At 56.8% G+C, this 10,253-nt stretch overlaps 3 protein-coding genes across 3 annotated transcripts; 1 reads left to right on the plus strand and 2 right to left on the minus strand.

Annotated features, from left to right (window-relative positions):
* The first annotated feature begins 554 nt into the window (after positions 1 to 554).
* Positions 555 to 5,505, plus strand: LOC124770075 (mucin-17-like). Its single transcript, XM_047249185.1, has 3 exons — positions 555 to 583; positions 625 to 4,776; positions 4,818 to 5,505. The coding sequence occupies exons 1-3, from the start codon at positions 555 to 557 to the stop codon at positions 5,503 to 5,505; spliced, it is 4,869 nt and encodes a 1,622-aa protein (XP_047105141.1).
* Positions 5,506 to 6,214: 709 nt separating this feature from the next.
* Positions 6,215 to 8,436, minus strand: LOC124770076. The gene is made up of 2 exons (XM_047249186.1): positions 7,706 to 8,436; positions 6,215 to 7,430 (listed from the first exon to the last, which is right to left on the minus strand). Exons 1-2 carry the CDS (start codon positions 8,434 to 8,436, stop codon positions 6,215 to 6,217), a joined length of 1,947 nt encoding a protein of 648 aa, XP_047105142.1.
* Positions 8,437 to 9,020: 584 nt separating this feature from the next.
* Positions 9,021 to 10,181, minus strand: LOC124770077 (prestalk protein-like). The gene has a single exon (XM_047249187.1). The coding sequence runs from the start codon at positions 10,179 to 10,181 to the stop codon at positions 9,021 to 9,023; it is 1,161 nt and encodes a 386-aa protein (XP_047105143.1).
* Positions 10,182 to 10,253: the final 72 nt, after the last annotated feature.

Genomic DNA, 10,253 nt, shown 5'->3' on the forward strand with positions numbered 1-10,253 from the left:
GAGTTGCAGCACACACTATTCATGTTCTATTAGCGAAAACTGCTGAAGGTGAAATTATTCCTATTCATATCAGTATATCTGTACATGCAAGTGTTACTGTATACAGAAAGGTTGCTCCAAATGAAACTGTTACTGAATGTACAATGGTTAAGGCACTAGAAGGTTAATCACAAGGTCTACTATCCTTGCAAGTTGTGCTGTCCTCTCAAGTTGTGCTGTCCTCTCAAGTTGTGCTGTCCTCTTAAGTTGAGCTGTCCTCTCTAGTTGAGCTATCCTCTCAAGTTGAGCTGCCATCTCAAGTTGAGCTGCCCTCTCAAGTTCAGCTCTCCTCGCAAGCCGTGCTGTCCTCCCAAGCTGTGCTGTCCTCGCAAGCTGTGCTGTCCTCGCAAGCTGTGCTGTCCTCGCAAGCTGTGCTGTCCTCGCAAGCCGTGCTGTCCTCGCAAGCTGTGTTGTCCTCGCAAGCTGTGCTGTCCTCGCAACCTGTGCTGTCCTCGCAAGCTGTGCTGTCCTCGCAACCTGTGCTGTCCTCTCCAGCCGTGCTGTCTTCGCAAGCCATGCTGTCTTCGCAAGCTGTGCTGTCCTCGCAAGCCGTACTGTCCTCGCAAGCTTTGCTGTCCTCTCAAGTTGGCTGTCCTCTCAAGTTGAGCTGTCCTCTCAAGTTGAGCTGTCCTTTCAAGTTGAGCTGTCCTCTCAAGTAGAGCTGTCCTCTCAAGTTGCGCTGTCCTCTCTAGCTGAGCTGTCCTCTCAAGGTGAGGTGTCCTCTCAAGTTGAGCTGTCCTCGCAAGCTGTGCTGTCCTCGCAAACTTGGCTGTCCTCGCAAGCTGTGCTGTCCTCGCAAGCTGTACTGTCCTCGAAAGCTGTGCGGTCCTCGCAAGCTGTGCTCTCCTCGCAAGCCGTGCTGTCCTCACAAGCCGTACTGTCCTCGCAAGCTGTGCTGTCCTCGCAAGCCGTGCTGTCCTCACAAGCCGTGCTGTCCTCGCAAGCTGTGCTGTCCTTGCAGGCTGTGCTGTCCTCGCAAGTTGAGCTGTCCTTGCAAGTTGAACTGTCCTCTCAAGTTGAGCTGTCCTCTCAAATTGAGCTGTCCTCTCTAGTTGATCTGTCCTCTCAAATTGAGCTGTCCTCGCAAGCTGTTCTGTCCTCACAAGCTGTGCTGTCCTCGCAAGCTGTGCTGTCCTCGCAAGCTGTGCTGTCTTCGCAAGCTGTGCTGTCCTTGCAAGCCGTGCTGTCCTCGCAAGCCATGCTGTCCTCGCAAGCTTTGCTGTCCTCTCAAGTTGAGCAGTCGTCTCAAGTTGTGCTCTCCTCTCAAGTTGAACTGTCATCTCAAGTTGAGCTGTCCTCTCAAGTTGAGCTGTCCTCGCAAGCTGTGCTGTCCTCGCAAGCTGTGCTGTCCTCGCAAGCTGTGCTGTCCTCGCAAGCTGTGCTGTCCTCGCAAGCTGTGCTGTCCCCGCAAGCTGTGCTGTCCCCGCAAGCTGTGCTGTCCCCGCAAGCTGTGCTGTCCGCGCAAGCTGTGCTGTCTCCACAAGTTGTGCTGTCCCCGCAAGCTCTGCTGTCCCCGCGAGCTGTGCCGTCCTCGCAAGCTGTGCTGTCCTCGCAAACCGTGCTGTTTCTGCAAGCCGTGCTGTCCTCGCAGGCCATGTTGTCCTCGCAAACTTGGCTGTCCTCGCAAGCCGTGCTGTCCTCGCAAGCCGTGCTGTCCTCGCAAGCCTTGCTGTCCTCGCAAGCTGTGCTGTCCTCGCTAGCTGTGCTGTCCTCGCAAGCTGTGCTGTCCTCGCAAGCTGTGCTGTCCTCGCAAGCTGTGCTGTCCTCGCAAGCTGTGCTGTCCTCGCAAGCTGTCCTTTCCTCTGAAGCTGTGCTGTCCTCGCAACCCGTGCTGTCCTCGCAACCTGTGCTGTCCTCGCAAGCCGTGCTGTCCTCGCAAGCCATGTTGTCCTCGCAAGCTGTGCTGTCCTCGCAAGCTGTGCTGTCCTCGGAAGCTGTGCTGTCCTCGCAAGCCGTGCTGTCCCCGCAGGCCGTGCTGTCCCCGCAAGCCGTGCTGTCCTCGCAAGCCATTCTGTCCTTGCAAGCCGTGCTGTCCTCGCAAGCTTTGCTGTCCTCGCAAGCTGTGCTGTCCACCCAAGTTGTGCTGTCATCTCAAGTTGTGCTGTCATCTCGAGTTGTGCTGTCCTCTAAACTTGAGCTGTCCTCTCAAGTTGAACTGTCCTCTCAAGTTGAGCTGTCCTCTCAAGTTGAGCTGTTCTGTCAAGTTGAGCTGTCCTCTCAAGTTGAGCTGTCCTCTCAAGTTGAGCTGTCCTCTAAAGTTGAGCTGTCCTCCCAAGTTGAAATCTCCTCTCATGTTGAGCTCTCCTCTCAAGTAGAGCTCTCCTCTCAAGTTGAGGTGTACTCTCAAGTTGAGCTGTCCTCTCAAGTTGAGCTGTCCTCTCAAGTTGAGCTGTCCTCGCAAGCTGTGCTGTCCTCGCAAGCTGTGCTGTCCTCGCAAGTTGTGCTGTCCTCGCAAGCTGTGCTGTCCTCGCAAGCTGTGCTGTCCTCGCAAGCTGTGCTGTCCTCGCAAGCTGTGCTGTCCTTGCAAGCCGTGCTGTCCTCGCAGACCGTGCTGTCCTCGCAAGCCTTGCTGTCCTCGCAAGCTGTGCTGTGCTCGCTAGCTGTGCTGTCCTCGCAAGCTGTGCTGTCCCCGCAAGCTGTGCTGTCCTCGCAAGTTGTGCTGTCCTCGCAAGCTGTGCTGTCCTCGCAAGCTGTGCTGTCCTCGCAAGCTGTGCTGTCCTCGCAAGCTGTGCTGTTTCTGCAAGCCGTGCTGTCCTTGCAGGCCATGTTGTCCTCGCAAGAATTGCTGTCCTCGCAAGCTGTGCTTTCCTCGCTAGCTGTGCTGTCCTCGCAAGCTGTGCTGTCCTCGCAAGCTGTGCTGTCCTCGCAAGCTGTGTTGTCCTCGCAAGCGGTTCTGTCCTCGCAAGCCGTGCTGTCCTCGCAAGCCGTGCTGTCCTCGCATGCTGTGCTGTCCTCGCAAGCTGTGCTGTCCTCGCAAGCTGTGCTGTCCTCGCAAGCTGTGCTGTCCTCGCAAGCTAAGCTGTCCTCGAAAGCTGTGCTGTCCTCGCAAGCTGTGCTGTCCTCGCAAGCTGTGCTGTCCTCGCAAGCCGTGCTGTCCTCGCAAGCTGTGCTGACCTCGGAAGCTGTGCTGTCTTCGCAACCTGTGCTGTCCTCGCCAGCTGTGCTGTCCTCGCAAGCCGTTCTGTCCTCGCAAGCCGTGCTGTCCTCGCAAGCTGTGCTGTCCTCGCAAACTTTGCTGTCCACTCAAGTTGAACTGTCCTCTCAAGTTGAGCTGTCCTATCAAGTTGAGCTGTCCTCTCAAGTAGGGCTGTCCTATCAAGTTGCGCTGTCCTCTCTAGCTGAGCTGTCCTCTCAAGTTCAGCTGTTCTCTCAAGTTGAACTGTCCTCTCAAGTTGAGCTGTCCTCTCAAGTTGAGCTGTCCTCGCAAGCTGTTCTGTCCTCGCAAGCTGTGCTGTCCTCGCAAGCTGTGCGGTCCTCGCAAGCTGTGCTGTCCTCGCAAGCCGTGCTGTCCTTGCAAGCCGTGCTGTCCTCGCAAGCCGTGCTAGCCTCGTTGGCTTTGCTGTCCTCGAAAGTTGAGCACTCCTCTCAAGTTGGGCTCTCCTCTCAAGTTGAACTGTCCTCGCAACTTGAGCTGTCCTCTCAAGTTGAGCTGTCCTCACAAGCTGTGCTGTCCTCGCAAGCCGTGCTGTCCTCGCATGCCGTGCTTTCCTTGCAAGCCTTGCTGTCCTCGCAAGCTGTGCTGTCCTCGCTAGCTGTGCTGTCCTGCCAAGCTGTGCTGTCCTCGCAAGCTGTGCTGTCCACGCTAGCTGTGCTGTCCTCGCAAGCTGTGCTGTCCTCGGAAGCTGTGTTGTCCTCAGAAGCAGTGCTGTCCTCAGAAGCTGTCCTTTCCTCGGAAGCTGTGCTGTCCTCGCAACCCGTGCTGTCCTCGAAACCTGTGCTGTCTTCACAAGCCGTGCTGTCCTCGCAAGCCGTGTTGTCCTCGCAAGCTGTGCTGTCCTCGCAAGCTGTGCTGTCCTCGGAAGCTGTGCTGTCCTCGCAAGCCGTGCTGTCCCCGCAAGCCGTGATGTCCCCGCAAGCCGTGCTGTCCTCGCAAGCCGTTCTGTCCTTGCAAGACATGCTGTCCTCGCAAGCTTTGCTGTCCTCGCAAGCTGTGCTGTCCACCCAAGTTGTGCTGTCATCTCAAGTTGTGCTGTCATCTCGAGTTGTGCTGTCCTCTAAAGTTGAGCTGTCCTCTCAAGTTGAACTGTCCTCTCAAGTTGAGCTGTCCTCTCAAGTTGAGCTGTTCTGTCAAGTTGAGCTGTCCTCTCAAGTTGAGCTCTCCTCTCAAGTTGAGCTGTCCTCTCAAGTTGAGCTGTCCTCTCAAGTTGAGCTCTCCTCTCATGTTGAGCTCTCCTCTCAAGTTGAGCTCTCCTCTCAAGTTGAGATGTACTCTCAAGTTGATCTGTCCTCTCAAGTTGAGCTGTCCTCTCAAGTTGAGCTGTCCTCGCAAGCTGTGCTGTCCTCGCAAGCTGTGCTGTCGTCGCAAGTTGTGCTGTCCTCGCAAGCTGTACTGTCCTCGCAAGCTGTGCTGTCCCCGCAAGCTGTGCTGTCCTTGCAAGCTGTGCTGTCATCGCAAGCCGTGCTGTCCTCGCAGGCCATGCTGTCCTCGCAAGCCTTGCTGTCCTCGCAAGCTGTGCTGTCCTCGCTAGCTGTGCTGTCCTCGCAAGCTGTGCTGTCCTCGCAAGCTGTGCTGTCCTCGCAAATTGTGCTGTCCTCGCAAGCTGTGCTGTCCTCGCAAGCTGTGCTGTCTCACAAGCTGTGCTGTCCTCGCAAGCTGTGCTGTCCCTGCAAGCCGTGCTGTCCTCGCAAGCCATGCTGTCCTCGCAGGCCGTGCTGTCCTCGCAAGCCTTGCTGTCCTCGCAAGCTGTGCTGTCCTCGCTAGCTGTGCTGTTCTCGCAAGCTGTGCTGTCCTCGCAAGCTGTGCTGTCCTCGCAAGCTGTGCTGTCCTCGCAAGCTGTGCAGTCCTCGCAAGCTGTGCTGTCCTCACAAGCTGTGCTGTCCTCGCAAGCTGTGCTGTCCTCGCAAGCTGTGCTGTCCTCGCAAGCTGTGCAGTCCTTGCAAGCTGTGCTGTCTTCGCTAGCTGTGCTGTCCTCGCAAGCTGTGCTGTCCTCGCAAGCTGTGCTGTCCTCGGAAGCTGTGTTGTCCTCAGAAGCTGCGCTGCCCTCGGAAGCTGTCCTGTCCTCGGAAGCTGTGCTGTCCTCGCAACCCGTGGTGTCCTCACAACCTGTGCTGTCTTCGCAAGCCATGCTGTCCTCGCAACCGGTGCTGTCCTCGCAAGGCGTGCTGTCCTCGCAAGCCGTGCTGTCCTGGCAAGCCGTGCTGTCCTCGCAAGCCATGCTGTCTTCGCAAGCCGTGCTGTCCTCGCAAGCTGTGCTGTTCTTGCAAGCCGTGCTGTCATCGCAAGCCATGCTGTCCTCGCAATTTTAGCGGTCCTCGCAAGCTGTGCTGTCCTCCCAAGCTGTGCTGTCCTCAAAAGTTGTGCTGTCGTCTCAAGTTGAGCTATCCTCTCAAGTTTAGCTGTCCTCTTAAGTTGAGCTGTCCTCTCAAGTTGAGCTGTCCTCTCTAGTTGATCTGTCCTCTCTAGTTGAACTGTCCTCTTTAGTTGAGCTGTCCTCTCTAGTTGAGCTGTCCTCTCTAGTTGAGCTGTCCTCTCTAGTTGAGCTGACCTCTCAAGTTGAGCTTTCCTCTCAAATTGAGCTCTCCTCTCAAGTTGAGCTCTCCTCTCAAGTTGAGGTCTCCTCTCAAGTTGAGCGGTCATCTCAAGGTGAGCTGTCCTCTCAAGTTGAGCCGTCCTCGCAAGCTGTGCTGTCCTCACAAGCTGTGCTGTCCTCGCAAGCTGTGCTGTCCTCGCAAGCTGTGCTGTCCTCGCAAGCTGTGCTGTCCTCGCAAGCTGTGTTGTCCTCGCAAGCTGTGCTGTCCTCGCAAGCTGTGCTGTCCTCGGAAGCTGTGCTGTCCTCGCAAGCCGTGCTGTCCCCGCAAGCCGTGATGTCCCCGCAAGCCGTGCTGTCCTCGCAAGCCGTTCTGTCCTTGCAAGACATGCTGTCCTCGCAAGCTTTGCTGTCCTCGCAAGCTGTGCTGTCCACCCAAGTTGTGCTGTCATCTCAAGTTGTGCTGTCATCTCGAGTTGTGCTGTCCTCTAAAGTTGAGCTGTCCTCTCAAGTTGAACTGTCCTCTCAAGTTGAGCTGTCCTCTCAAGTTGAGCTGTTCTGTCAAGTTGAGCTGTCCTCTCAAGTTGAGCTCTCCTCTCAAGTTGAGCTGTCCTCTCAAGTTGAGCTGTCCTCTCAAGTTGAGCTCTCCTCTCATGTTGAGCTCTCCTCTCAAGTTGAGCTCTCCTCTCAAGTTGAGATGTACTCTCAAGTTGATCTGTCCTCTCAAGTTGAGCTGTCCTCTCAAGTTGAGCTGTCCTCGCAAGCTGTGCTGTCCTCGCAAGCTGTGCTGTCGTCGCAAGTTGTGCTGTCCTCGCAAGCTGTACTGTCCTCGCAAGCTGTGCTGTCCCCGCAAGCTGTGCTGTCCTTGCAAGCTGTGCTGTCATCGCAAGCCGTGCTGTCCTCGCAGGCCATGCTGTCCTCGCAAGCCTTGCTGTCCTCGCAAGCTGTGCTGTCCTCGCTAGCTGTGCTGTCCTCGCAAGCTGTGCTGTCCTCGCAAGCTGTGCTGTCCTCGCAAATTGTGCTGTCCTCGCAAGCTGTGCTGTCCTCGCAAGCTGTGCTGTCTCACAAGCTGTGCTGTCCTCGCAAGCTGTGCTGTCCCTGCAAGCCGTGCTGTCCTCGCAAGCCATGCTGTCCTCGCAGGCCGTGCTGTCCTCGCAAGCCTTGCTGTCCTCGCAAGCTGTGCTGTCCTCGCTAGCTGTGCTGTTCTCGCAAGCTGTGCTGTCCTCGCAAGCTGTGCTGTCCTCGCAAGCTGTGCTGTCCTCGCAAGCTGTGCAGTCCTCGCAAGCTGTGCTGTCCTCACAAGCTGTGCTGTCCTCGCAAGCTGTGCTGTCCTCGCAAGCTGTGCTGTCCTCGCAAGCTGTGCAGTCCTTGCAAGCTGTGCTGTCTTCGCTAGCTGTGCTGTCCTCGCAAGCTGTGCTGTCCTCGCAAGCTGTGCTGTCCTCGGAAGCTGTGTTGTCCTCAGAAGCTGCGCTGCCCTCGGAAGCTGTCCTGTCCTCGGAAGCTGTGCTGTCCTCGCAACCCGTGGTGTCCTCACAACCTGTGCTGTCTTCGCAAGCCATGCTGTCCTCGCAACCGGTGCTGTCCTCGCAAGGCGTGCTGTCCTCGCAAGCCGTGCTGTCCTGGCAAGCCGTGCTGTCCTCGCAAGCCATGCTGTCTTCGCAAGCCGTGCTGTCCTCGCAAGCTGTGCTGTTCTTGCAAGCCGTGCTGTCATCGCAAGCCATGCTGTCCTCGCAATTTTAGCGGTCCTCGCAAGCTGTGCTGTCCTCCCAAGCTGTGCTGTCCTCAAAAGTTGTGCTGTCGTCTCAAGTTGAGCTATCCTCTCAAGTTTAGCTGTCCTCTTAAGTTGAGCTGTCCTCTCAAGTTGAGCTGTCCTCTCTAGTTGATCTGTCCTCTCTAGTTGAACTGTCCTCTTTAGTTGAGCTGTCCTCTCTAGTTGAGCTGTCCTCTCTAGTTGAGCTGTCCTCTCTAGTTGAGCTGACCTCTCAAGTTGAGCTTTCCTCTCAAATTGAGCTCTCCTCTCAAGTTGAGCTCTCCTCTCAAGTTGAGGTCTCCTCTCAAGTTGAGCGGTCATCTCAAGGTGAGCTGTCCTCTCAAGTTGAGCCGTCCTCGCAAGCTGTGCTGTCCTCACAAGCTGTGCTGTCCTCGCAAGCTGTGCTGTCCTCGCAAGCTGTGCTGTCCTCGCAAGCTGTGCTGTCCTCGCAAGCTGTGTTGTCCTCGCAAGCTGTGCTCTCCTCGCAAGCTGTGCTGTCCTCGCAAGCCGTGCTGTCCTCGCAAGCTGTGCAGTCCTCAGAAGCTGTGCTGTCTTCGCAACCTGTGCTGTCCTCGCCAGCCGTGCTGTCCTCGCAAGCCGTGCTGTCCTCGCAAGCCGTGCTGTCCTCGCAAGCCGTGCAGTCCTCGCAAGCTTTGCTGTCCACTCGAGTTGAGCTGCCCTCTCGAGTTCAGCTGTCCTCTCAAGTTGAGCTGTGCTCTCAAGTAGAGCTGTCCTCTCAAGTTGCGCTGTCCTCTCTAGCTGAGCTGTCCTCTCAACTTCAGCTGTTCTCTCAAGTTGAACTGTCCTCTCAAGTTGAGCTGTCCTCTCAAGTTGAGCTGTCCTCGCAAGCTGTTCTGTCCTCGCAAGCTGTGCTGTCCTCGCAAGCTGTGCGGTCCCGTAAGCTGTGCTGTCCTCGCAAGCCGTGCTGTTCTTGCAAGCCGTGCTGTCCTCGCAAGCCATGCTAGCCTCGTAGGCATTGCTGTCCTCGAAAGTTGAGCAGTCCTCTCAAGTTGTGTTCTCCTCTCAAGTTGAACTGTCCTCGCAACTTGAGCTGTCCTCTCAAGTCTAGCTGTCCTCGCAAGCAGTGCTGTGCTCGCAAGCCGTGCTGTCCTCGCAAGCCGTGCTGTCCTCGCAAGCCTTGCTGTCCTCGCAAGCTGTGCTGTCCTCGCTAGCTGTGCTGTCCTCACTAGCTGTGCTGTCCTCGCAAGCTGTGCTGTCCTCGCAAGCTGTGCTGTCCTCACAAGCTGTCCTGTCCTCGGAATCTGTGCTGTCCTCGCAACCCGTGCTGTCCTCGAAACCTGTGCTGGCCTCGCAAGCCGTGCTGTCCTCGCAAACCGTGTTGTCCTCGGAGGCTGTGCTGTCCTCGCAAGCCGTGCTGTCCCCGCAAGCCGTGCTGTCCCAACAAGCCATGCTGTCCTCGCAAGCCGTTCTGTCCTTGCAAGCCGTGCTGTCCTCGCAAGCTTTGCTGTCCTCGCAAGCTGTGCTGTCCACCCAAGTTGTGCTGTCATCTCAAGTTGTGCTGTCATCTCGAGTTGTGCTGTCCTCTAAAGTTGAGCTGTCCTCTCAAGTTGAACTGTCCTCTCAAGTTGAGCTGTCCTCTCAAGTCGAGCTGTTCTGTCAAGTTGAGCTGTCCTCTCAAGTTGAGCTCTCCTCTCAAGTTGAGCTGTCCTCTCAAGTTGAGCTGTCCTCTCAAGTTGAGCTCTCCTCTCATGTTGAGCTCTCCTCTCAAGTTGAGCTCTCCTCTCAAGTTGAGATGTACTCTCAAGTTGATCTGTCCTCTCAAGTTGAGCTGTCCTCTCAAGTTGAGCTGTCCTCGCAAGCTGTGCTGTCCTCGCAAGCTGTGCTGTCGTCGCAAGTTGTGCTGTCCTCGCAAGCTGTACTGTCCTCGCAAGCTGTGCTGTCCCCGCAAGCTGTGCTGTCCTTGCAAGCTGTGCTGTCATTGCAAGCCGTGCTGTCCTCGCAGGCCATGCTGTCCTCGCAAGCCTTGCTGTCCTCGCAAGCTGTGCTGTCCTCGCTAGCTGTGCTGTCCTCGCAAGCTGTGCTGTCCTCGCAAGCTGTGCTGTCCTCGCAAATTGTGCTGTCCTCGCAAGCTGTGCTGTCCTCGCAAGCTGTGCTGTCTCACAAGCTGTGCTGTCCTCGCAAGCTGTGCTGTCCCTGCAAGCCGTGCTGTCCTCGCAAGCCATGCTGTCCTCGCAGGCCGTGCTGTCCTCGCAAGCCTTGCTGTCCTCGCAAGCTGTGCTGTCCTCGCTAGCTGTGCTGTTCTCGCAAGCTGTGCTGTCCTCGCAAGCTGTGCTGTCCTCGCAAGCTGTGCTGTCCTCGCAAGCTGTGCAGTCCTCGCAAGCTGTGCTGTCCTCACAAGCTGTGCTGTCCTCGCAAGCTGTGCTGTCCTCGCAAGCTGTGCTGTCCTCGCAAGCTGTGCAGTCCTTGCAAGCTGTGCTGTCTTCGCTAGCTGTGCTGTCCTCGCAAGCTGTGCTGTCCTCGCAAGCTGTGCTGTCCTCGGAAGCTGTGTTGTCCTCAGAAGCTGCGCTGCCCTCGGAAGCTGTCCTGTCCTCGGAAGCTGTGCTGTCCTCGCAACCCGTGGTGTCCTCACAACCTGTGCTGTCTTCGCAAGCCATGCTGTCCTCGCAACCGGTGCTGTCCTCGCAAGGCGTGCTGTCCTCGCAAGCCGTGCTGTCCTGGCAAGCCGTGCTGTCCTCGCAAGCCATGCTGTCTTCGCAAGCCGTGCTGTCCTCGCAAGCTGTGCTGTTCTTGCAAGCCGTGCTGTCATCGCAAGCCAT

This window comes from Schistocerca piceifrons, unplaced genomic scaffold (genome assembly GCF_021461385.2).
Source record: "Schistocerca piceifrons isolate TAMUIC-IGC-003096 unplaced genomic scaffold, iqSchPice1.1 HiC_scaffold_77, whole genome shotgun sequence".
NCBI lineage: Eukaryota > Metazoa > Arthropoda > Insecta > Orthoptera > Acrididae > Schistocerca > Schistocerca piceifrons.